The 24371-nt window shown below is 35.5% G+C and overlaps 1 protein-coding gene across 3 annotated transcripts in view; it reads right to left on the bottom strand.

Moving 5' to 3' along the window:
• ASXL3 (ASXL transcriptional regulator 3) overlaps window positions 1-24371 on the bottom strand; it is a 249075-nt gene that overhangs the window by 82420 nt on the left and 142284 nt on the right. For all 3 annotated transcript variants that reach the window (XM_054537787.2, XM_024235950.3, XM_054537786.2), the window contains 3 exons: window positions 22352-22460; window positions 21002-21110; window positions 5610-5731 (listed from right to left, as the gene is read on the bottom strand). In XM_054537787.2, the coding sequence (XP_054393762.1) occupies window positions 5610-5731; window positions 21002-21110; window positions 22352-22429 (309 nt within the window). In that variant the 5' untranslated portion in view covers window positions 22430-22460. The remainder of the gene's footprint in view (window positions 1-5609; window positions 5732-21001; window positions 21111-22351; window positions 22461-24371) is intronic.

Here is a 24371-nt window from a genome sequence, read left to right as displayed (position 1 = left end):
TTCACTGGGAAAGGGTTTCCTGATTTTGTTATTCCTTTGTTTCCTTTCTTTTTTTCTGAGATCCCCAGGATTAGGATTGAGAATACGAGTGAGAAGACTAGAGCAAAGTTATCTTAACCAGTGTTGTCATAGCCATGACACCATAACCTTCTGGGAGGCAGAAGGCCAACTGCTAGATTTTTATGGCCTGCATTAGTGGATACATAAGAGGCTTTTGCTGAGAGGCCTCTGAAACTACATTCAACACTGACATAAACCACGCTCTCTCTAGCTGACCTCCGCACTTCCCCTCAGTGCAGGCTCTATATACAGGGCTCCTCTCACCTAAGTAGGCAGCTTTCCTAGGCAAGGTCTTTACAAATTCCCCATGCTTGACTAGCTGTTCAGCACCTGCTTAGGCCACAAGCACAGTCAGCATCCTTGTCCCACTGTACAACGTGTAGCCTAGCCATTATGGTCAGCCCTCTGATTTAACAAATCTCATAATCCTTCAAAGTACAAGGTTTGGAACACACACCCCCCAAATCTTGAGTTATTTTTTATACATCTGTTGGAGTTTGTTCAATTGATCATCTGGCCTCCTCTTAGTCCTTTGCGGCTATGTCTAACACCTCTCTTCTAAACAGGGTTACTGGTATCATACTGTCTGCAGCTTTGAGCTTTTGCTGAAATTCTAAGAAAACAAGAAAATTCCTATTTTACATTATGCTACATATATAACAGAAATCATCTGCAAATTAACTTGTGATTATCTATATTTGGGTATCTCACAGACTGGGTATTATAAATTTATGGAATAGATTAAGAAAATAGGATTAAGAAGATCACTTTAGATAGTCATGGATGCCGTGTCCTGTACAGGGGTACCCTAAAAGAGGGGATGTTATATTTTGTTGTGACAACTTGGAAGGGGCAGCTTTTTCTATTATACATCAGAGTCTTAATTAGCTAGTGGTGGCCCTGTTGATTTGTCTATAATGTGATTTATTTTGACAGATATTACATAATCAGTCTATTTTAGTCTAGATTCATTTTAGGGGGGGATATAAATGAGACACCTCCAACTGTCTCAAGCCTTAGCTGTACTGTGGAATGCTAATGGACTATCTTGTAGAACAACTTTAAATTCTGTCATTTCAAATACAGAAAGAAGCAATATCAGAATCAAAATAAACAAGCAGATGGTGAGTGTAAATGCAGTCTACTATGAAGGAATGTACCTTCAAGCCGGTCATATGTATAATGTTCCACTGTCTAAACCACACAGAGTACAATCTCAATATCGATGGTGTTATGAGAAGGAGTATAATTGGATTTCAAGTTTAATGCTTCCAGGTATTATTCAATATGAAAGAAATTTACAAGCTTAACCCTGGAAATAAATGCACTTTTTAAAGGAAACACACACAACATAGCTAACCCAGTCTAGGAAAAGTAAAGATCGTATCACACTCATATCAATTCAATTCTGGCTCTAAGTGCAAGGAAAGAAATCAAAAGATGCTGACTGTGCATGCTTTTCTCCAGTGACATATTGCAATACTTTCTTGCAAAAAGAGGAAAAAAAAAAACCTTTAAATAAACATTTGATTTTTCAGACAGAAAGCCTGTTAGATAGTTCTAAAAATATGGATTGGTTTCATTCCTATCCTAATGGAAAAATAAAATAAAACTTCAAATCAGAGGCTTTTGTGTTAACTTGTAATTTTAAGCAAGTAATGCCTGCTTTATTTTAACAACGAAAAAAAAACAAGCAATGTAGCTTAAGAATGCATCGAATGCAGTAACTCTTCCACTGAAAATCTGAAAATATCACATGCTGTGAATGCTAAAAGTCAAATGATTAGAAATACACACAGAAAACAGCAGGCTGTTTCAGGCACCAACAACTTACATTGCTGCTAGTGTGATAAATGTCAATGCCCATGTTCAGAAACTACTATCATGCAATATAACCTTTGGAATTTCACAGTATTGGTCAAACATACAAAGCTAACGCAAAATACCAAGAATAGATCTGCTTTGCAATATCAAAAAGAAAATGCATCTGCAACTTTATGAATAAACTCTACCACCCTAAATAAACAATGAAGGAAGTCAAATAAACCAACACAAACAACATAGAAAGGTTATGTTCACTACCATGTCACTTGCTGTAACAGAACTCATTCTTCTTTAACCTTTAATTATCTTGTGCCTGTTTAAAATTTCCAAAATTTAATCTTTCTAAATTATATTTTAAAACTCAAAATCTAATCTTTTTACACTTTTTAGGATCATAACTAAAATACCCAGGCAGAAAGAAGACAGGGAACAAGGTAATAATCAGCAATCTGCTGCTCTCCAGAGGCTTCTGAATATGCTTATGCAGAAAAAAAAGACAACTACTGAAATAACAATATGTTATTCATGCAATTATGCCCAACATATGATGTTAAACTAACGTTTGGAGGATTAGAAAGTAAAAGGGACTCAAATATTTGGGAGCAATAAAAATATTCCATGTCAATCGTCAAGGGACATTATAGCTCCCAGATTGTCCAGCTTACAATTACACTGCAATCAACAGTGCTATGACATCAAAGAGCCCTGTAAACATGTAGCCCTCTCTGTAGCAACATGCTTTAGGCAGGGGTAGAAAGTGGGGGCCCTCAGACTTGAGAAATTATGCCTGGCATATTTTGTAAGACAGTTTGTTTTAAATTACCTTTTTTTTACTCCACTTATGATTATAAAGCTATTTGGTTTTAGGAAATTTTTAAATCTACTTCTTTCTAAGAGTCTACACTGGTTAATGTATAGACTACTAAAGTCCTACTGAATCACAACATATTTCTAATAAAATAACAATGACATATATTGGAGTGTGTGTTATCAATATGGGCTGGTACTGAACATAAGCAGCCTGTGTTCAGAAATGCTATTTTTAATAACTATGCTGTATTGCTTTCCATATGCTATATAACCACTCAAGTATGTAGATTTTCTTGGATAGCATCAAAAATTTGTCTATACTATTACATAGCATATGATGAAAGGCAGTATTTGTGAAGAGGGCAGAATCTGAAACTACAGTTCTGGATTCAAACGTCATCTCTAAGATTTACTTGCTGGGTGATCTTGGGCAAGTTACCTGACTTGGGTCTTAGTTTTTTCCTTTGAAAAATGGGGATATAAGTACATACTTCAAAGCATTTGCATGAGAATTAAATAATATATCCCATGTAAAATGGAGAGTACACTGTCTAGAAACCTTAACAGTTAATTATTAGCTAATGTAATTATTTTTAAGATCATTCTGGCCCTAGGTTCATATGATTATGATTGTGCATGTATACATACACATGAAACATATATTCACAAACACAGATCACATGTATATGTAAAAAAATATATATATATATATAATACACTTATGAAAAATTCTACACGGTCACAGCCATTCAGCTATCCAAAAGAAAAGAAAGCTGTAGATTTGCTGAGGTTGCTACAGTTTAAAATGCTGCATGTTCAGTCAACTTTTGCAATGCTGTCTTAAGAAATTCAGCAATTACATGGAATCTGGGCAAAATTCTGCAAGAATAGCTTTTCTTCTAAATACATTTCCAATCTGAATTTGATTATTAATCAAATATTAGCATATTTGCTACATATTGAGCCATATTCTCCTGGTTACTAATTTGCTATAGGTTATAAAATAGAAGTTTGAAGAAATGAATTAATAACTCTTTCAGGACATTAAGAAGCTTTCAGGACAGGATTCTTAAAACAAAGCTCAGACTCTAAGCAAGCAGTGGCAGTTCCCATGAATATATGCTCCACAAAAAACACAAAAACAAAAAAAATCACTTAAAATTTTGTAATGTTTTACTAATCGTAAAAAATGTTCAAATAATACAAAACCAAAATGATGAAAGTACAAATTAATGATATAGAACAATGCAGAGAGTTGTACCTTTATATTTCCACTCATATACAGGAAGATTTCATGGTGTGCACATTTTCCAAGTCACTGAACCTCAGAAGTATGAGTTTCATTTATGATCCCATTTATGTTTCTTAAATGCCACAGCCACAAGTGTCCATTTTTGTATCTTTTGTTCTATTCTGGTTAGTATTTTATTACCTGCATCTTATTTGCTGTCCGAATGAGTAGCCCAGGCTTTGCTACCTATATCCATTTTTTATTTCACCAATTAAAAAGGGATCTCAACACCAATTTCAGTTTTGTTCTCTGGCATCTAAAACATTTCAAATGAAGTAAGTGGCAAGCTTTCCAAAGGGTACTTGACCTATGCTGGGTGAAATACTATTACTACCTCCAATATAAATGCTGCAAAGTCAATAATATGAAATAGGAAGGTAACATAATTCAGCATAACCATGTTAAGTTTCTTTCCTATGTTTTCTTGTCTGAGGTACAGGAGAAGACAGGTAGAGATGTTCTAAGTCTAGAAGTTTGGATGTGCATATTAAGAAGCTTTAGTGGTTGGTGGAACTTAAAAAAACTCTATTTTAGAAAACATAATTTTTCTTTTCCTTGTGATACATGTATCACTAGAATGATACCTCTAATCCTGGATCTGGTAAAGGTCATCAATGGGTGGCTGAAGGGGGAGTTGTTATAGAAGGATCAAAATAGATGATTGTATCAGAGGAAAGCACTTAAACAAGCGGAAACTATGAATTCAGGATTAAATACGTGAACCTTCCATTTACTGACACTCTTTGTGTTATCATCATACGATGGCTCCATCTAACCAAAACATCTCCTCCTTTTCTTCTCTGCACAATTTAGCATTTGCCAGTATGACAGAAGTCACTATTATTTCTATGAGCCACTCACTCTACCATGTGCTTTCATCCTATTACCTCAGCTAATTCTCGGATCAATCCCAGGAGCAAGATACTATTATTTCCCACATTTTCTAGATAATGAATTTAAGATTCAGAGAGGAAAAGTGGCTTGCCTAGAGACAGCAAGTGAGTAGCAAGAATTCAAACCAGGGCATGTCTGTGCCCAGAGCCCAACCTTGTGACTATCCCCTCCCTGCACCATCTCAGTGCAAGGCCACAAAGGCCTGTACTGCCTCAGTGATGGCAGAATAATATGGCAACTTTAACTGCCATTCAGCACCAAACAACACTCATAAATGAATATTCCAGATATAAATAAGCAACACTCACCATTTTTCTTATTTGTAACAATGTATCTCAGTAACAAGAAATAAATTATCATTTATTTTTATACTATCAGATAAGCACAAAAAACATAGAGATGTTATTTTTTAAATATGCAATGCATTTATGAACCCAGCAGATTTACCACTATAAATCACAGGTAGACACACAAAATGTTAATACAAATTTTTATATATTTTCAGTGGGTGCATATTCCTTCTATTTTACATCAAAGTTCTCAGTCAAGCCTCTCCCAGTTTTTTTTATCATAGATTAAAATTATTGAACTGAATATCATGGATGGGGTTGAATTCCTCAGGAAAATTCTGCTTTCTGATTGCTAGGTTCTCACTTACTTGATCAGCAAAACACACATTACCTTAAGTATGTAGAACTGAAGGACAAAGAATAAATGGCAGCTATCTTACCTGTTTAAGAGCCTTTTTGGTGTGCTGCTGGAAGGAAGACACTAACTTGCTTTGCACTGCTGTGTTAGTAAGGCTTGAATCTCGAGTGGAAGATGCTTCATCAGTTACCTGCTTCGAACAAACTAGAAACAGAGAGAGATAATGATATTACTAATTTGAATTCCTTTTTTTATATCCACTGTAATTACACACTTGGAGCTTTTCTCCAATTGAAAATGGATACCTAAAATAAAGCAAAATAGCACAGTAAAAAGAAGAGTATCTACATATGAAGAAAAGGAATCATCATTTAATAAATGCGTGGCCGCAATTCCATTTAACCTTTTTAAGCCTTCCTGTCCTAACCCGCAAATTGATGATAATTTCTATGTCACTGAGCTATTGTATGGACATAAAAAATAGACAATATCTGCCTCAGGAGTTGGGAGTCAGTAGGTACTATTTGAATTTGAATATGGAGATTGGGCAATGCATAGTATTCTGAAAAAAAAAATCTAAATTAATGCAATTGTTTTAAATCTACCCAGCCTCACAGGTATTATGATTCTTCTACTTAACAGCCTTACTACTATAGAATCTGTGACCTATGGGACATGTTTATTTTCTCTTATGGGCTGAGTCATAAAGCATGGATAAGGAAACAAGAAATCTGAGATGCTTGTTTATCAATTCAAGATAATTATTTTGAGGAAAATGGTGCTCGCACACATTACAATACAACTGCCCATTTTTATCAGAGTCAGGCTTGCATGTTGTCTATTCTATAGAAGACATTTTCTTCCAAAAGACCGCTTTTTAGGAGAATCAATGTCTCACTGACTTGGGTGACCAAGTAGAGCCCACAGGCAGTGTCTGCTCTCTGAAACCTATGTTTCAGCCAGAACTCTACCTTTAGTTCTCCTCAAACGGAGAGACTTCTGAGTCCTCATTTGACTCCTCCTCAAACTGAGAGACTTTAACACTGAAATGGTTTGAGTAGGAGCACAGATGCAGGCCCTTTTCTGTATACACTGGGGGAGAAGGAGTTTGGAAAATTAAAACGAGGAAGTACTATGATTAGCGACAGAATGGAGGCATATGTCAAAGGCAGGAGGCAAGAGGAAGTCAGAAGAAAATAACTTGAGAACATATTGTAAAAAAGCTCAAACATGACTTTTTAAGGGCACCAGGGTTAATGCTAATTCAAGAAAACTTTCCAAGTGATGGTAACTTGAGAGGGTTCTGACCTGAGTTTTAAAAGAAAGTGAAGAAGTAAAAATTATTGTAGTAACAAAGGAAGCACAGGCATATGCACCTTGAGAGCACTCAAGTGGCTTTTGATAGACTCAAGCACACCTTGCCTAGAAATAACCATGCGGCCCGTGAGAGGCAATTCTGGGGAAAAAAAATCAAATTTTTTGTTAATACAGAAAGTAATCAGAAACATAAATGAACAAATTTAGGAAAATAAAATAACAGTTATTAATGCCAGACACTTCCGACATATGATCTGATTTAATCCTTGCAGCTTTCTTGTAACACAAATAAGGTATATATTTCTATAATGGAGAAAGAAAACTAGAGCTCAAAAAGGTGAAATAACTTGCCCATGGTCATAGGGCCAATGAAACTGCACAGATGGGATTCAAGGCCAGCCTAGTCTAGCTCCAGAACCCATGATTTTTCCACTTATAATATTTGGATTCAAAAGTCAAGATCTGATACAGAAAATATCATATCTAAAGAAGCATAATTTAGTTGCATGATACTGAAACTAGAAGTTAACAAAGGCAGGGGAAAACAAGTCACTCAGCCCCCGACAAGGAAAAATTTAGAATTGTAAGTGATGGGTCTAGGAAATACTATGGTTGAAGCAGCAAAAAGATTTGCGAATGAATATAGTGAGAAAAGTCATTGAATTAAAGATCATATGAATTTTTTTACTTAATATGGTTTTTTTCCTTAAGACAGTCTAAATGTTCTAGCTAAGAAACAGTTTATTACATTGATGACATAAACTATGGTTCCTAGGCTTCTCTTCTTTAAATAATGACTAGAATAATTTTTAACACCTTGCCAAAGCTTATTTATCAAGAAATATTAGAAATAATAATCAGTTTATAGTCTAAACATAAATTTATGGTATTTACTGATAATACAGTTAGCCTTTTCAATGTTCTGAAGTCTCTATGAAATGTGACCAACTGAGGAGGTGACAGAGAGATGGCAGATAAAATATATGATCCCAAATGAACAGATCTCACGTATGCCCAGCCAAAAGTAAAGTGCACATTAGCAAATATGTTTTATTACTTTCACATTCTTATAATGGCATTTACACCTAGAAAATTGGAAATTTACAGGTTAGTTCGTTTAAAGGATAACTAAATGCAGTCCACAGATATTAAGGAACTTAGGGAAAATATGAGAATGCTTCTGCATACTGGGCATCTAAATGTACTTCCAATTTGTTTAGAAAATGCTATTATTCCTCTGTCTTTCAAAGGTAAACTTCACTTCAGCAGGATTAAATAATAACAAATTCTGGCCCAGTGTACATATAATTGAGGCCTCGCATCCCTCCTATTTTCTGAATAAGAAAATAAGCAGTATGCAATCATCTGTCCTTCCTGAGGGTAACTGCTACATAGCTCACCAGTTGCTCTATTTCTGACCTAGGAAACCATCAGACATTGGGATACCTATTTCAGTATCAGCGTATACACTGTACATTTTGGGTTAAATTTATTATGGCACTATGTTGATAGTGATTGATATCTACTTATATATGTTGTATCCAAAAGAAAGATTCTATTCAATTTAGAGCCCAGAACTTCAGAGAGGGGGCAGGACAACAGTTGAAACTGCACTAAGGAATACCATGCAGTTTGTTCTAAAAATGATTCATTGTCCTTAACCCAACTTTATTTGCTTTATCTTACACTCCATTCTAGACCCAAGAACAACATCAAGAATACCTGCCCTAGGGAGTCAATTTTCTCCCTAATCCCTCTTTCTAGAAGTTGTTCCTGACTTTATTTCTCTGGATCAAACCATATTTCCCTAATTATTTACTTCCCTAATTATTTACTGATACAATAACTATAGAACCTTAAAGAAAAGCAAAAAAAATGTAACAGAAAAAAAGTATGTGATTGTTCCTTTGGGTTAAACAACTTATTTTTAAGAAAAAAAAATCAGGAAAGAAAAAATGGGTAGGACACATTTGCAATTCACCCATAGGCTTCAATCAGTGTGCTCATATACATTTTTAAATTACTGACAAATACAGACCTTTTTTCATAGGCATTTGACTTGCTTTATTCATTCTTTTTCCATGCATATGACGTGAGAATAGCTGAATCTAAAAACACTAATTCACTGAGTACAGTTGGCTTGTGCAGGTTCATGCAGATTCATATTCTGACAAAATGCAAGGTTTTCACTTTTACTTATTCTTGCAGCTTTCTTAATAATAGATGTGATAAATAAATAATGAAGGACTCATTTTAAACAGTTGCCTGAATATTTATCTAAGAGACTGACTTTGGCCTCTGAAATACAAGCCAAAGGAAAATTAATGTTAAAGAAAGGATCAGGGAAAATCCCTTGCATGTAAAATTACAACAGGAGCCAGGAAACTGAAGAATTAGGACAGATGTTTTATTCAATAAATATCAAACACTGACATGCAGCTTAGAAAGTGATATCTTCTTGGCATTCAGAACAGAACAGGAGCTATCTTTTCTAACTATGTACTGGCATGATCACAAAACTAATGCCAGGACCTTATACCTTGAAATCCCACAATACAGCCTGTCCTTTTCAAACTGAAGATGAGGAAACAAAACGAGACTAGTTCTCCCTAGAATTTTTATCATTCCACATTTTTTAAAAGGTATAAAAATACTATTTCTGTCTACATTTTGCTTGCCTGCCAAAAATAGGCAAGCCAAAAGCATAGTTAAAAGCTAATCTGCTGATTTTAAATTTGCCTCTCAATACCTCTACTCTCACTCCCCAAACCCTCCCTCAAAATACTCTATTTAGAAGACCTGGGAGCAAAAGGAGGTGGGAGATTATAAGTAACCATGAGACAGCCTTGAAGGCTAGAGAACTGGTGACTGCTCCAGCAAAACTGCGGGCTTCAGTGTCTCCAAGTTGTCTGTCTCTCCTTTTAATTTACCATTCAGCTGGAAAATACTATTGAACTAGAAAATGTAAATTAGAGTTCCTATTTTTAAAGCTGCATGCTAGGGAGGGGATATGGTTGGTATTTCCTCCTAATGTAATTACTAATCCACTGACAGGTGTACAAGAGGACATCCACAATTGTAACTGTGACTTACAACCCAGGATATACAGAAAGGAGCAATCAGAATGCAAACTTGATCTGTCTCTCTTGTCTCACATCCTGCCTGCCTCCCAATTCTCAGCCTCTATAATCCAGCCAATCTGGAGACTCTTCAGTGTCTTCTGAACACATCTACTTGCTGTGTTTGTTGTACTTGGTCTGATTGTCCCTCCTCCAAATATCCTTTCCCAGCACTCTGCCTGGCAAACTCATCTTGGCAGTCCAAATTCTGAACAGCTTCCCCCAAAGCTTCTCTGACTGTCCCAGCTTCTGAGGTAGACTTGCTCCTCCCCTAGCTGTGCTTTCTTGGAATTTAGTGTACAAATTCACGACAGTCCCTGCAATTCTGGTGCTGTCATCTGCCTCAGCAGCCACAGGCTTAGAAACTCAGGGACTTGCATGCGAACATGGGCACAGAGCAGTCGATCTATTAATGTTCATTGAATTTTTTAAAAATCAAATTTTAAAGTATCAAATTCAAAAATTTTGTTTAAAGTATTTTTGAAGTTAACTTTCAACTATGATTTTTAATAAGAATTCATGAAAGTGGAGGTCAGCAAAGCTATTTTTTATGAAAAAGTATGTATAAAATGAATTGTTGTAAACTTGAAAACAGAAGCCTTCTTAAATTATTTTCTCAAATTATTCTAAAGTCAATTAGGGATAATATGAAAGCCAAATGACAGAATTTCCTTTGCAAGACAGTAGGAAGTTGCACGACCTGCCACTAATTATAGATAGATTTCTCTTTGCCATCTTTACTCATTGTCTTATTTAATGAGTAAAGTCAGTTTTGTGCTTTTGCATGGGGAAATAAAAATAAAATTTAAAAGTCAAAATTAGAAATCACAATGCTTACATAAAATGGCAGAAGCTGTGTGGGTGCAGAACCACAACACAGACCAGGATCTGTACATTATATAGTCTCTGCAACACCGATATTATGTACTATTAATTGCTCTCTGTCCCACTGAGCCACCCAATAAGTAACAAGCTATCTGAGGAAACTGGTGCTCAAAGACCTAATAAAGACAAGGAGGGGAGCAGCCTTTTACCAATTTCATTTCTGTAAGTTCTCTTTCCAAACACTCCCTTTCATTCTTCTGAATAATCAGACTAGATGTTCTCAAATCACAACAGTTTTCTGTATGAATGATCTTGACATACATTATAGGTTGGTATTCCCTCCTAATGTAATTTAAAAAAGTTATATGAATAAAAAATTTAACTCAAAGGATACATAGTGTATTAGGAATAACACTGTGGTACATTGTTAGAAGTCAATAAAATCTGAATAGAGGGCTGGGTCTTAGAGGAAGTTTATTGGTTTATTGATTAATCATTCAGTTGCACAACTTTTATTGAGTACTTTCCCTCATGCCAATCACTGTATAAGATGCTGGGGGAAAAACAGCGAAAAAGATCGAATACCTGAGTTGGAGGCCATAAGAATTTTTAAAAAATGTTTTCAAAGAACACTGGTCTAGATATAGACCATTAATTCTACCTGAGGAAAACTACCGATGAAAACTTAACAATAATAAATTTGTTTTGAAAGATCAACAAGCAGACAGTTCAGAAGTATCCCCAAATGGCAAATAAACACAACAGTTTATGTTTGGGTTATAATTTGTTTTATGTACAGTATTTATATTTGAAATTGTGTATATCAGATATTTTGGATACAGCCAGAAAATACATGCTACAAATTGTTAAAAAGATTTGAACAGGGAAAACCATCTGACCCCAATTAAATCATTCCTGAACTCTATTTTTAAAATCCTTCTTGAATTCAGCCTAAGCAGAACTGCCTTTTCTAAAAACATTTGTTTCAAGATAGGTATAGGTATTTGGGTTTAAGCAAATTTCCTTGTTACATTAAAAGAAAATCCAAAGGATATGAGTTGCCAAGAAAAGTCAGTAAATAGATTAATAAATTGCTAGTAATACTAGCAATAAAATAATGGAAACAGCAATTTTTCCTAAGACCCTTTCAAAGGACATGGAGTCTAAAAATTATAAGCACTGATTCTCTTGATAACGTTTAGAACAACATCTTCTATAATGAAACATACCTAATGTAACTAGAATGATTACTATATTTTATAACCTGCTTCATTAGCCCAATGAAGCCTCTTCTTATTCAGAAGAGATTTTCAGAAAAAAAGCAAAATAAACCAAGAGGAATGTTGAATCAGATAATAATTATACCAACCATATATCAGTGAGAAAATGCTGCTGCAAAATGTCATCACGCCAGAGACCTTAGTGATTTGGGTGGCTGATATCATATGATACAAATGTCGTTCACCTGCCACAGAAATGGATATGCCACCACCTCATTACAATGGCTACAAATGGTTCACAGACATTTTGGTTAGAACACTGAAGCTCCAAAGGTAACTAGGAAGACCATTGTATACACTAAAGATGTAGCTATAAGAATCTCTCCTACAAGTACTCAATTTATCAGCCAGGCCAATTTAGTCATACTATTATCTCTAGATATTCATAAAAATATCTCCTTAAACACAGAGGAGAGAAAACCCAAACCAAAAATAAATATATTTAGTAGGAAAAGCATATATTGTAGTTACCAGCCTTTAGCCACCTAACCTCCTCCTACCATAGAACCAACAAGGATTTCGCTCACAGGGTAATGGAGAGTAATAATACTATATGCTGTTTGTGTGGGAAAAATAACATCAGAGGCTATTTATTTTATACTGGTATAACCCCTGTGATCTTCCACACTGCATCAGGTTTCTGAAACATCTGCACAGAAATAAAGCAATCAGCCTAGAAAATGAGAAACAGAAAAAAGTGGACAGGAAGGAGATCAGCAAAAGGTTGGCACAGGTCAAGGTTAAGTGTTTCATTCATGGGCATCACTATTAATTATTTCATACTTTACCATATAAACTATAAATTCCGATAAAGGGGAATCAGGTTAGCTATCCAGATGCCAATTTGAGAAATGGTTATATAATATAACTGTAAAGAAAAGTGAGAACGAATTATCTGGCATCAATGAAAAAGTACTTTTTTTAAAGAACATGAGTGTTTTGTTCATATCTACAGTCACAGATTATATAAATCAAACAGAAATTGGCTAGTTAAGATGTGTAATTGAGGGAATACCTTCAATTCTGTTTTTGAGAAGTAGTTTGTTGTTTTATTATGAGATCATATTCTGTTATCAATCTTTAGTTTTATGAGATCATATTCTGTTCTCGATCTTTATATTATGAAATATTTATCTCATAATTCAAGAAGAGAGATGAAAGTATGCTTAAATGGGTCACTTTATCCCATTTAAAAGAAAACGTTTTCCTACATGACTCTGGACTGTTAAAATTGACCAAAATCCATCTAGACAAGAATGAAGTTCACAGTTCAAGAGGAAATATGTAAGAAAAAGAGGTCTCTGAAAGATAAAAGAAATGAAAAGTGTCTGTAAGTAATGTTTGAAAGAGTTGGGATAAGTCGTTTGGAGAAGTTAAGATGAAGGGGTGACCATCTGTTGTTTATCATCAGAGCACAGAAAAAAAAAGGAGGAAATTAGCTTAATTAAAAGCACAAAAGATTTCAACATAAAGAAAAAAATCTTCTCTATAAAAGTTATCAAGAACTTCACAGGGAGAAGTATAAGGGGGACTGTGCGATTTCTATCCCCCTGATCATATACTATTAGAATATTGTCTACTTCAATTGAGTGGTTTAAGAAAAACACTGGCAGGAGACAGGAATCAGGGCTTCATGATCTTTTGAAATTCCTCACGCTTCTTGTGAACTGTATAATCTGGGGGCTGGGATAAAAGAAAGGAGAAGGAGAAAGAGTGGGCAATGGAAGTTCTATATCCTGCCAATGGTCATTTCTGACTGTGAAGAGTATTCGCTTTCCTCTGTGTTTTCTTCAACGTGTAACTAAAACAACATAATTTTCACATACTTAAGTTTCTCTAGGCCACCAATGTAGAGCAGGTGTCTCCATGAACAAACAAAGCTGTTGCCTAAAATGCAGAGCTGTTGGATGAAAGACAAATTAGCTTAACCTCCCAAAATTAGGGGACCTGGTTCAGGCATAGAGGGAATATCCTTCCTGTCCCCTGCAAGATTCTTAGGAATGGCTGCCGGGTAGTTGGTCACACTGTGTTATCTTTCTCCACGATCATGTAGAAGCCTGTTGACACTCTCCTACCCCCACCCTCCTGAACACAAAGATGCAGACACACAATATCCAATGTAAAACTACACTGGAGCATTCACAGGCAAGTTACTGTAAAACCTCCAGCAAAACAAGACCAGAATACCAACTGACACTGGGTAGGTGGGCAACATCTTCCAAAGTTACTCAAAACACTCCCTTCACAACTCCATGGTCACCCTCATTTTCCTTTTTTGTAGCCTTGTATAAAATTGCCTCATGAGCTGTCAGTGTGACTACTCCCCAGGGTGTCCGGACCTTTTAAATGTATGCCCCAATTTCTCCATGAAGCTTCTTATCTGCATGTAACTGATGTCTCAATTGAGATTATATTCACACACTTCAGGCCTCCTTAACACACTTTTCACTTTTGATAAAAGACCCCTCAAACTGCAGCCTCTGAGCCAATGAAAACAAAGAGTGAGCTGAGTAATGTTTCATTAAGTTAACACAACTCTGCCAAGAATCACACAATCAGAAACTCACTTATAAAACTGGCCATAAAGAATAATGAAAAAGGACTCCATAAAATTCTTCAAATGTTGGAATCATTATTTGCCCTGGGATCTAAGGTCTTTTTTTTTTTTTTTTCTCCCCAACAGAAACTTTTAAAATACTAATTCCCTTGCTAGAGTGCTGCTTCCTCCCTGAAAGCCATTAGGGTTAATAGCAAGCAGAACCTTTTTTGATCTCTGTGGATGAAACGTGTACAATCTCTAGTTTCCTCATTTAAAAGAAATATATAGTATGGTTGCTGTTGATTTTAAGCATAAACTATATTAGGGCCACAAAAAGAGAAACTTAATTTTTCTTGTTAATAACAATTTATAGACAGAGGATGAAGAGAGCGAAGACTGTCTACTGATGGTATCATCTCATATAAAATATGTATGAGTTCTGCAGACCAGCAACACATTGTGAGTCAACTTAATATGTGTTAGGAAACTCATGATATATCAATGTATTATTCTCAGAAAACAACTCAGACACAAACATACCCATAAATCTCTGACTAAAATAGACCATAAAATTTATAATATTTTACTTGGGTGGCACAGATTTATACTTATATAAGCATAAATGGTCATGGGTTGTCAACACAGATACATCAAGTAATTCACCTAAATCATTCTTTGATCTCTAAAGCTTAGCTTGTAAAATGTGAAGTTTACATTCTCAAGTCTAATTATTATTAACTTGAGAAACTCTTCAGAAGTCAAAGAAACACATAACCATAGTTCTGTGTCTTGTAAATTCCACAATTAAAAATATACCACTTTTCCTACATTGTAAAATTTTTCAACAAAACTTTATAACAAAGTACCTTGGCAACACATCTCCCATTTTAAAAGAATGTTTCCCTGCCCAGTTGATCCCAAAAAGAGAACTAAAGTATTATAATCATTATCTTAACTCTGCCTAAGGACTCAAGTGTTAATGACTGGAATCAAACTGCTAAGATTTCTTATCAGTTTTTACAAAATACTTTCTTCTCAAATACTTCTCTGCTTATCCCCTAAATGGTACAGCAAATGTCAATAAATAGTTGTCAATCTGATATAACACTATGGTAGCAGCGGCTTATTCTTTCAGCGCATCAAGGGTATGTTACGAATTGATGGTTAATATTCTTCTCAATACTCCCCAGTCTTTCATCCCAAAGGATGAATATAAGAAGGAAAGATGAATAAAATAGCAAAACAGATGGTGTACTCATCTCCCACTCCCTCTCTCCCTCCTTTCCAACTTTTCTCTCCCACACCCCTCTCTCTTGCTCCCTCATACACACACATCCACTCATATACCCAACCTTCTCTCTCTGATCACATTTTCAAAGTATATTTGTACAGCTGTAGGAAGTGTGGAAAGTATATCCATTCTAACTTTTGGTTCAAATATATATTAGAAACAGAGTAAGCAAGAAAATCACCTAAAGCAGTTCAGTTTCCTGAAATCTATTATTGAATTTTAAGAAATCATGTGGTATCCCACTATTTTATTGGGATAACCCAAGGGTTCCTCTTTGTCAAAGTCTTAAGTTTAGGATCATAATGGATGTGAACTAACGTTGGAAAGGCAAACCGTACCAATGATGACTGGCTAATAAGTGTTGCCTGTGGTTCCAGGCAAGGTATCAGAGTAATGAGAGCCTGGCCTTTGGTGTCACACCTGGGCTTGCAATTTGGATGGGACATTTAACCTAAGTTTGTTCCCTCGGAGGTAAAAATAAAACAAAATAACAAAATACTCAATACATTTTCAATATCTAGGTTTGAAAATGTGTCCTGAGGCTAGATTAATAAGCTATACATAGAAGCACAGGGTACTTACATGGAGATACAATTGTGGTTTGCAATAAGATGCAAAAGTGAGCAAGTCAAGGAATACTCAAGGAAATAAGCTATTTACTATTCTTTCACTGATTTCCCAAAGTAATTTCCCGAATGCAACTTCAAAAGAGAGGTCAGGAAATCTAAGTTTTGTCACATTAGCTGGATATGTTTGGGTATGTGTTATTTGGTGAAGTGCCTATTCACATTTTACATTAGGAAAGTTTGCTTATCCCTGTTTTGGTTACACTATTGGCCAAGTGCTCTTATGCTATCTGTCACCCTTTCTCAGCTACTAAACTCCCAAGGTTTCCTCTGGAATTTAGGATGTCATTATGAAAATCTCCTGCAGCCTCCATATTTTCTCTGAAAACTCCCTTTACTTCTTAATATACAAAATCTGGCTGTCTTCCCAGCCAGGACACTGGTTCCTCTGGAATGCTTTCAGGTGGCAGCCTTTTTCTTTTCTACACCTCTTGTACCACTGGGCCTGGAAATGGAATAAGTGACCTATATTCTCCTCACTGTTCCCTCCAAACCATTCTCCCTCCCTGGTTCCTATGATGCCTCCAGCATTGTATCTCATGTCATCAGACTATATTACTAACTATTCAACCTACTGTACTTATCTGCCAACTCTTGGTTACTCTCCTTGATTTTCTGAATATGTTAGCTGCTAATATGACATCTTGTCAATGTTAATTCTACTATAATTGTCTGTTTCAATATCCATGCTGATGATTCTCTAATATCTTATGCAAGAGCCACCACCAGACTTTTGTTTGTACAAAAAAGAAAAGGCAATCTTTTTTTCCAGGTGGATCCAGTCCCGTCCCACAGCACTAGGTTGGGCAAATGGAGGGGTGCTGAATTTCAGCCGCTGATGCCACCTCATCCAGGCAACTCTTGAGTGTACACATGGCCTAAGCACTCTTGATAGCCTGAAACCTAGCCCCCTTCTTTCTTATCAGCTCTGAAAATACATCCCATAATAGTATCCTAAATTCAATCCATGCATTCCACTCTCATATCACTTACACTTCCAACTCATTTCCTTCAGAACACCAAATCAAACAACCTTTTCACACCAATGAGACTTCCTTCTTCACGCTATCCTTTACTCACCTCCACATCAACTTAAATTCTATGGACATTTGCCTTCATTACTCCACTTCATATACCCTTAACTCCTTTCTTCCTCTCTTGCTTCATCATTTACATTTGGCAAAACCCCAGCTTCAGTCACTATCCACATCTTCTGCACTTGTAGAGTGGTCCCGAACATGACTGGAGAAAAATGGACAACCATGTAGGTTGGTCTCCTAGTAAATTCAGGATGACTAACCTTAAGAATGTCCTTAATGCTGTCAGACTCTCTCAGACAAATATTTTATATCTTCTCCTTAAGTCCATAAAACTACCTCCACTATTCTCACCCTTAACTGATGGACTACTTTTCTATTTTGCTGAGAAAAATAACACACACAGAAGCAAACTTCTACGAGCCCCTTCCACAAGTATTGGCCTACCTTCACTTCTACTGAAACACCCTTGCTTTTCCTACTGCCTCGTTTAGAGCACCTGTCTACATCTCTTGCTAAGACCAATCTCTCCATTTGCTGAATAGGTCCCATTCTCCCTCATCTAACTAAAGCATGACAACAGAACACCCCTGCCACATTATCAATTTTCCTCAATTGAAATGTTCCCATTAGTGAATAATTTGCTAATAATTGTTTCCCATTTTTTAAAACTGTCTCTTGATTCTTTCCTTTCCAGCCATTTTCCCACTCCACTCCTTCCCCGACCTCAAAATTCCTTGAAAGAATTGTCTACACTTGTGGTCTCTAATTCCTCTCCTCTCATTCTCTTGAACCCACCTTATTCAGGCTATGTCTTACCATTCCACAAAAATTACCATTGCCAAATTCATCAATACACTCATAAAGGTAAATCCAGTGGCAATTTCCTAATCTTCATCATGAATTCACATTATCAAAAGCATTGACACATTTGAGTCGCTTGACCCTCAAAAATACTTTCTTCATCTGGTTTCCAGGACAGAAAATCTTACCGTGTCCATTTACCTTCAGTCTCACTGTTTTCTACACTCTCTCCAAGCCCTTAAAATTCAAGTGCCCCTGAGCCCAGTCTTTGAGTCTTTTTTCTTTTCTATTTACCTTCAGTTCCTTGGTAATGTCATCCAGTTTCCTGTCTTTAACTACCATCTATAAACTGGACACTTCCAAATCAGTATCTCCAACAAGGATCTTTCCCATAATTTTCAGACAGATAAAATCAGTTATTTAACACATCCACCTAGATACTGAAAAAGAATCTCATGTCCAGAACTGAGCTCCTGATCAACAACGCCCTTCCCCTTAACTGGTTCCCTTGAAGATTCTTCCATCTAAATGAAGGACAATGCTATTGTTCAACTTGCTCACATACTCAAACCCTGGAGTTATCCCCAACTCCTTTCTCTATCTCACACTCACATTTATTTGCCAGCAGCTTCTGTTGGATCTACCAGAATCCAATCACTTTTCATCCCATCCACTGCTAGTACTTTCCTTCAAATCAACAACACCTCTCCTCTAGATTACGACAATAGCTGTCTAATGGGTCTCCGTGCTTTTTTCCTTGTTCTTTTATCTTTTTCGTAGTTAGTGATCCTGCTAAAACCTACATGTGGCCATTGCCTTTCTAGCTCAAAACTCTACAATGGCTTAATATCTCACTCAAAACAAAAGCCAGCATCAAGGAACTATATAACCTGGCCCCCATAACTTCCCTGGCTTTGTTTCTTACCATACTCTCCCGTGTTCACTTTGGCCTCACAGCCACACCAGCCTCTTGCTATCTCTGGAATATTCCAGGCACTCTCCTGCCTCAATGCCTTTGTAACTGCTGTTCCCTCTACCTGGAGTTCTCTCCCCTGAATGCCTGTTCTCTCATGCTCCTCAGGTCTTTTCTAAATGTAACCCTCTCCCCTACTCCCCCACTCCCTTATTTATTTTGCCCCATATCACTTGTCACCACTGAATAACCTATACATTTTAGATATTTATTTTGCTTATTTTCTGTCTCTCAAAGAAAATAAGCTTCATGAGACATTTGCTTTTGTTTTCCACTGCTGTAACTGCAATGTCAAGAATAGTACTTGGCACATGAAAGAAGCTCAGTATATATGTTGAGAGAGCACATGAGCACTCACCCAGGCAAGAGCACCACACTAGGAGCAACTGCAGTTAAGATTCTCCTTCACCCTCCTGAAAGGGAAAAGTATGCCCCACTCACCTCCCCTTTTAGAAAGCCAGAAATTACTATGATTTGCCTTTTCTCCTCTCTAATCAAAAAGACCAGCCAGGGTTCATACCATTACCACAACAATTGGGGGGATGCTCTAAAAGCCTGGGAATAGGGACAACAAGTCATATGAAAAGTAAAACATCCATAAAGCGGTCTGCAGCCATTCTTGTAACTTCCTTAGGACAATAAACTGTGTTTTTCCTATATTAAATTCACAACCTTTGCTACAGATCAGAGAGGAACAGAAGCGGTATCAGTCTTACAGGGTCTATCAGCACACAAGTTTAAAGAGAGCATTCAGTGAGCATGCAGAGGACAAACAAAAGGACTCCATGGCCATTAATAAAATGAATGACCTTGGGTTATTACTGAAATACAATATTTCTGCAAACATCCTTTAAGGTTTGTTTGTTTAAAGGTAATTTACTGATTCCTATGAGTCTACTGACAGAGACTTTAATCACACAGTTTTCTCTCAAATCATTATCTGGGTCCCTTTGTGGGACCAGTGGGTAGAGTAGAAGAAAGCACTGCAGCTATTGTGGGACAAAGATTTGCCAAAATTGCAGTGCAGAATTACATACACCGAAAGAATCACAATATAATTGCCTTGAGGAAGACAAAAATAAGTTCACATATAAAATTCAGAGGATAAAATTCAGAGGTGAAAAATGCCCCCCCCCACCCCCCCTTAAAATTCTGGAAGGTTCACTCGCTTCTCAAAAGTGTCTAACAAGAAAATATCTTATTTGGCCCTCTTTTCACTGTGAGTAATGATAACACTGAGCTTCATTTGCAAAAGACAAACCAAGGAACAAAGCTGTTATAAAACTACTTGTGATTACAGGAAAAATCAGCACAATCAGAAATAAAACATGAGCATTCTCAGTCCTCCCATAGGAATGAAACCACTAGATGCCCCCAGTAACCCTCTCACTTTGCAGGAGAAATATACTGATACTTAAAGAAGTATTTAAGAAAATTATTCAGGGAAATATGTACTGTTTAAAAACAACAAAAGCAAAGAACTATATACTTCTTTTAGATTTTCTCCTTTTTGAATCAAAACACCTTGATGATAAATCTCAGAGGTAAAAATTTAGAAGAAACCTGTATTGATAATGGTGGGAAATTCAATTAATGAATCATTGGCATTCTATATAACTTTTAAGAGAACAAGGGATTATATTTTGGAATTCATCACACTTACCTCCATTTTCTTCTCCATGGGCATTTGCCTCGGCCATATCTGTACCATCCAATTCAGATTCACAGACTAAATCCAACGTGCCATCTGCTGGGCATGACGACTCCTCTTTCTATATTATTTTGAAAAGTGATGATTTATGGAGAAGATGTATTAGCAACTAAAAACATTCAAAATACTTGCAGAATCCTACAGTATGATCAGTTATTTGTGACTTAACATTTCAATAATGATTTACTTTTTAATGTAAAATCATTCTTCTGTTAAAAAAAAAAACTGGGTAAAGCCCATTGCTACTGTTTTTTTTTGGATAAACTTTTAAAATCTATACCCAAAAAAAGTTTCCTTCTGACATATGTTGTTTCCATCTTTTTTCAATTCTACATTTTTCCTCATGTAAAGAAATGGCTTACCAACTCAGAATTTTAATCAGTTACTTAAATACCCAACTTGCTACAAAAAGCAATGGAAAAATTACAAGTCTTTCTGATTAACCTGTGTTATTTTCTGAAACACACGCAGTAGACCACAGCCTGATGCTTAGCAGCTAAAGAAGAATCCCTGCTTTGTTGTCTAACTTTTGACATTAAAAAAAAAAACTTACATGTAGTTAATGAACTTTAAATGTAATCCATGACTTATTAAAGCAGAGACTTCTTTTTAATTTCTAAGAAATAACACAATGAATTTACTTATTCCAAGTTACACAACCATTTGTAGATTATAAGCTTTTGTCTTCTGGAATTTTGCATTTCAGGTGGCATTTCTCCTAGATAAAAATGGGAATGCCTTTAAAATAATTATACTAAAATAATTTAAGACTCAGTTATCTGAAGCTTTTATTTCTCTCTTCTTCTCATACAAGTGTGCATTAGTAAAACTTCCTTGAGATCACCATTTGTTTTAAAATTGAATACTAGATTTAATTCAATGTTTTCAAGCAGAATGAATAAATGTTTTATTTTTATAAAAGACAAGGGCATACAGGTGTGAAGCCTGTATATCAACTGACGGTCATTAAGTCAAAGAGTTCATGGTAACTCTGATCATCTTAAACTCCTGGCCAATGACCCATGACACGCCTCCCCATAAATTTTAAGGAATCAAGAATTTTAAGGAAGCTACAATTATTCTCCATTACCATATGTCATGGAGTGAAACCACAGATATGCTTTCCTTAAAGAAAAATGTCATTCTTTATTCTTAATATGAAATCATTTTTAAGACATCTGTAAACATTTAAAAGGCATAGGAGTCATTCTTCTACTCTTCAAATCTAATTTTGTTTACCTTCACATGTCTGAAAAAATGCATGATAATAGTAATAACAATATGCAGAACAATGCAACTTACTTTGAGAGCATAAAGGCCTGACTTTCCAGGGATTTTGAAGAATGTTCCATCCCCTATTCGAGTGTTAGTGTGAAGCATTGCATTCAGACAGGCTAATGGAGAGGTTCCACTAGAAAATAAAAGTGTGCAAAAATGAAGCAGTCTGAGGTACAGCTTCTATTGCAAAACTGTTCTCTGAGTCTCGCTCTCTCTCTCTTAAAAAAAAAAAAAGACCTCTTTGCATGCCTTTTAAAAATACCCTCTCAACCCTGAAAACATCTACATTACAATAAAGGGCCAGTCCAGTTTCACCAAAGTTAATCAGATGCATCTGTCTTATAAGGCTTCAGGCAAAAGCCTCTTGAATTGAAATTATGCTTTTATTCATAGAGTCACCAATACTATATTTTACAGAAACGAAAGCCCAAATACTTATGTGATGTTATTTTACAAATAACACCATGAAGCCTTAGCTTTTAAATATTACAGACAACTTGATGGTTGCACTTGAATGATCCAAAAAAAAAAAAAAAAAAAAAAACCCACCAAGTTCAAGAGCAGCTCCATCCCATAGGTTTAAAAGCAACAAAAGAATAATAAACCAGGGAAGAACTGATTTGAAATTATAAGTATTTAAGTTACTCACAGGACTGCATTTCTCACATGGCAAAATAAGAATGTACATATGTGTTTCTATCTCTGATACAGCCTCTACAATGACATCCTTTTCTCAGTTAGATATGTCAAAGAAATATGTTTTGGGAAATTCTGTCCAGCTAACAGAATTCTGTAGTAAACATGCAAGTGATTGGAATATAAGATCACTTTTTAAAGAAATCAAACAGCATTAAACTAACATTTAAAATATCAAAGTACATATGTATAAATATTATTAGAATGAGTTCATATACTTGAATGAGGTTTATAAAATATAAAGTACATATATATTTCCTGGAGTAGATTTTGGAACATATTTTGTGTTTTGATTGCAAACTAATATTTAGAAGCTAAAATTTAGAGCTACAATTGTTGCCTTTTAAAATTATACATCCATATACATTTTACTTCCTAATATGCCGAAATATCAATATCTGGTCAAACCAATTTTAGTTAAAAGCCCTAACCCCACTACACTCACATGCTTCTTAGGAATTATGGGTATTTAATTCACATTCTGAGACAATACAGCCTTTAGGATATGAAGCTTTCAAACTTTGAATTCATAAGTTCAGAATTCTAACTTTAAATTTTGAGGATAAAACATAATTTGTGCTCCTAATTAAAAGTTTTCTAAAGATCAAGACTATCAAATCTCTTACTTATAATGAAAAATCACCAGTAAAATGGAAAAGTCAAATATGCTGAATTGCCAGAACACACTTAATAGCAAGACAGCATATATATACATCATGGTCATGAGGATTTATAAGTATTATCATCCTACAAAGACAATTATTTTAGGAAGCAGCTTCTCTGTGCCAACATATAAATATGACTCCACTGAATTTGACAGGAAATAAGAATCTTAACATAAATTTGGTCACAGAACAATGCAGTTGTAACATTAAAGTACACATGGAAATAATGTTGTGTTTAGGTAATATCTTTCCTCATGAAGCTCCTACAAGTTTGCAGACCTCATTTCATTATTTTCTCTCACAAAAGATTTTTCTCATATTTAGAGTGGGCCCAGGCATACCTATAAAGTAAAATATATTCACCTCCCCAGAAATGTCTTTCCATGAATAAATTCCAAATAAATTACGCAATACATGTTATACTGAACATTGCAAATACATATTTTTACATTATAGTCTTCAGACAAAAGCATAGAAAATTTGAAGCTAAGAATGATTATGCCAAATTTTTGGAGTTTTAATTTAGTAGAACTGTCAGAAATACAGACTTTCCATAGGGACTTGGCAAGATGTTAACACGACAAGTAAAAAAGAATCCAATACATAAAAATGACACAATGTAGAATTTTAAAAATATAACTTAATAAAATTGTTCACCTAATATGAAACCTCACAATGCTGTT

Source organism: Pongo abelii, chromosome 17, assembly GCF_028885655.2.
Source record: "Pongo abelii isolate AG06213 chromosome 17, NHGRI_mPonAbe1-v2.0_pri, whole genome shotgun sequence".
NCBI classification, from domain to species: domain Eukaryota; kingdom Metazoa; phylum Chordata; class Mammalia; order Primates; family Hominidae; genus Pongo; species Pongo abelii.
This window is presented reverse-complemented; position numbering and strand designations above follow the sequence as displayed.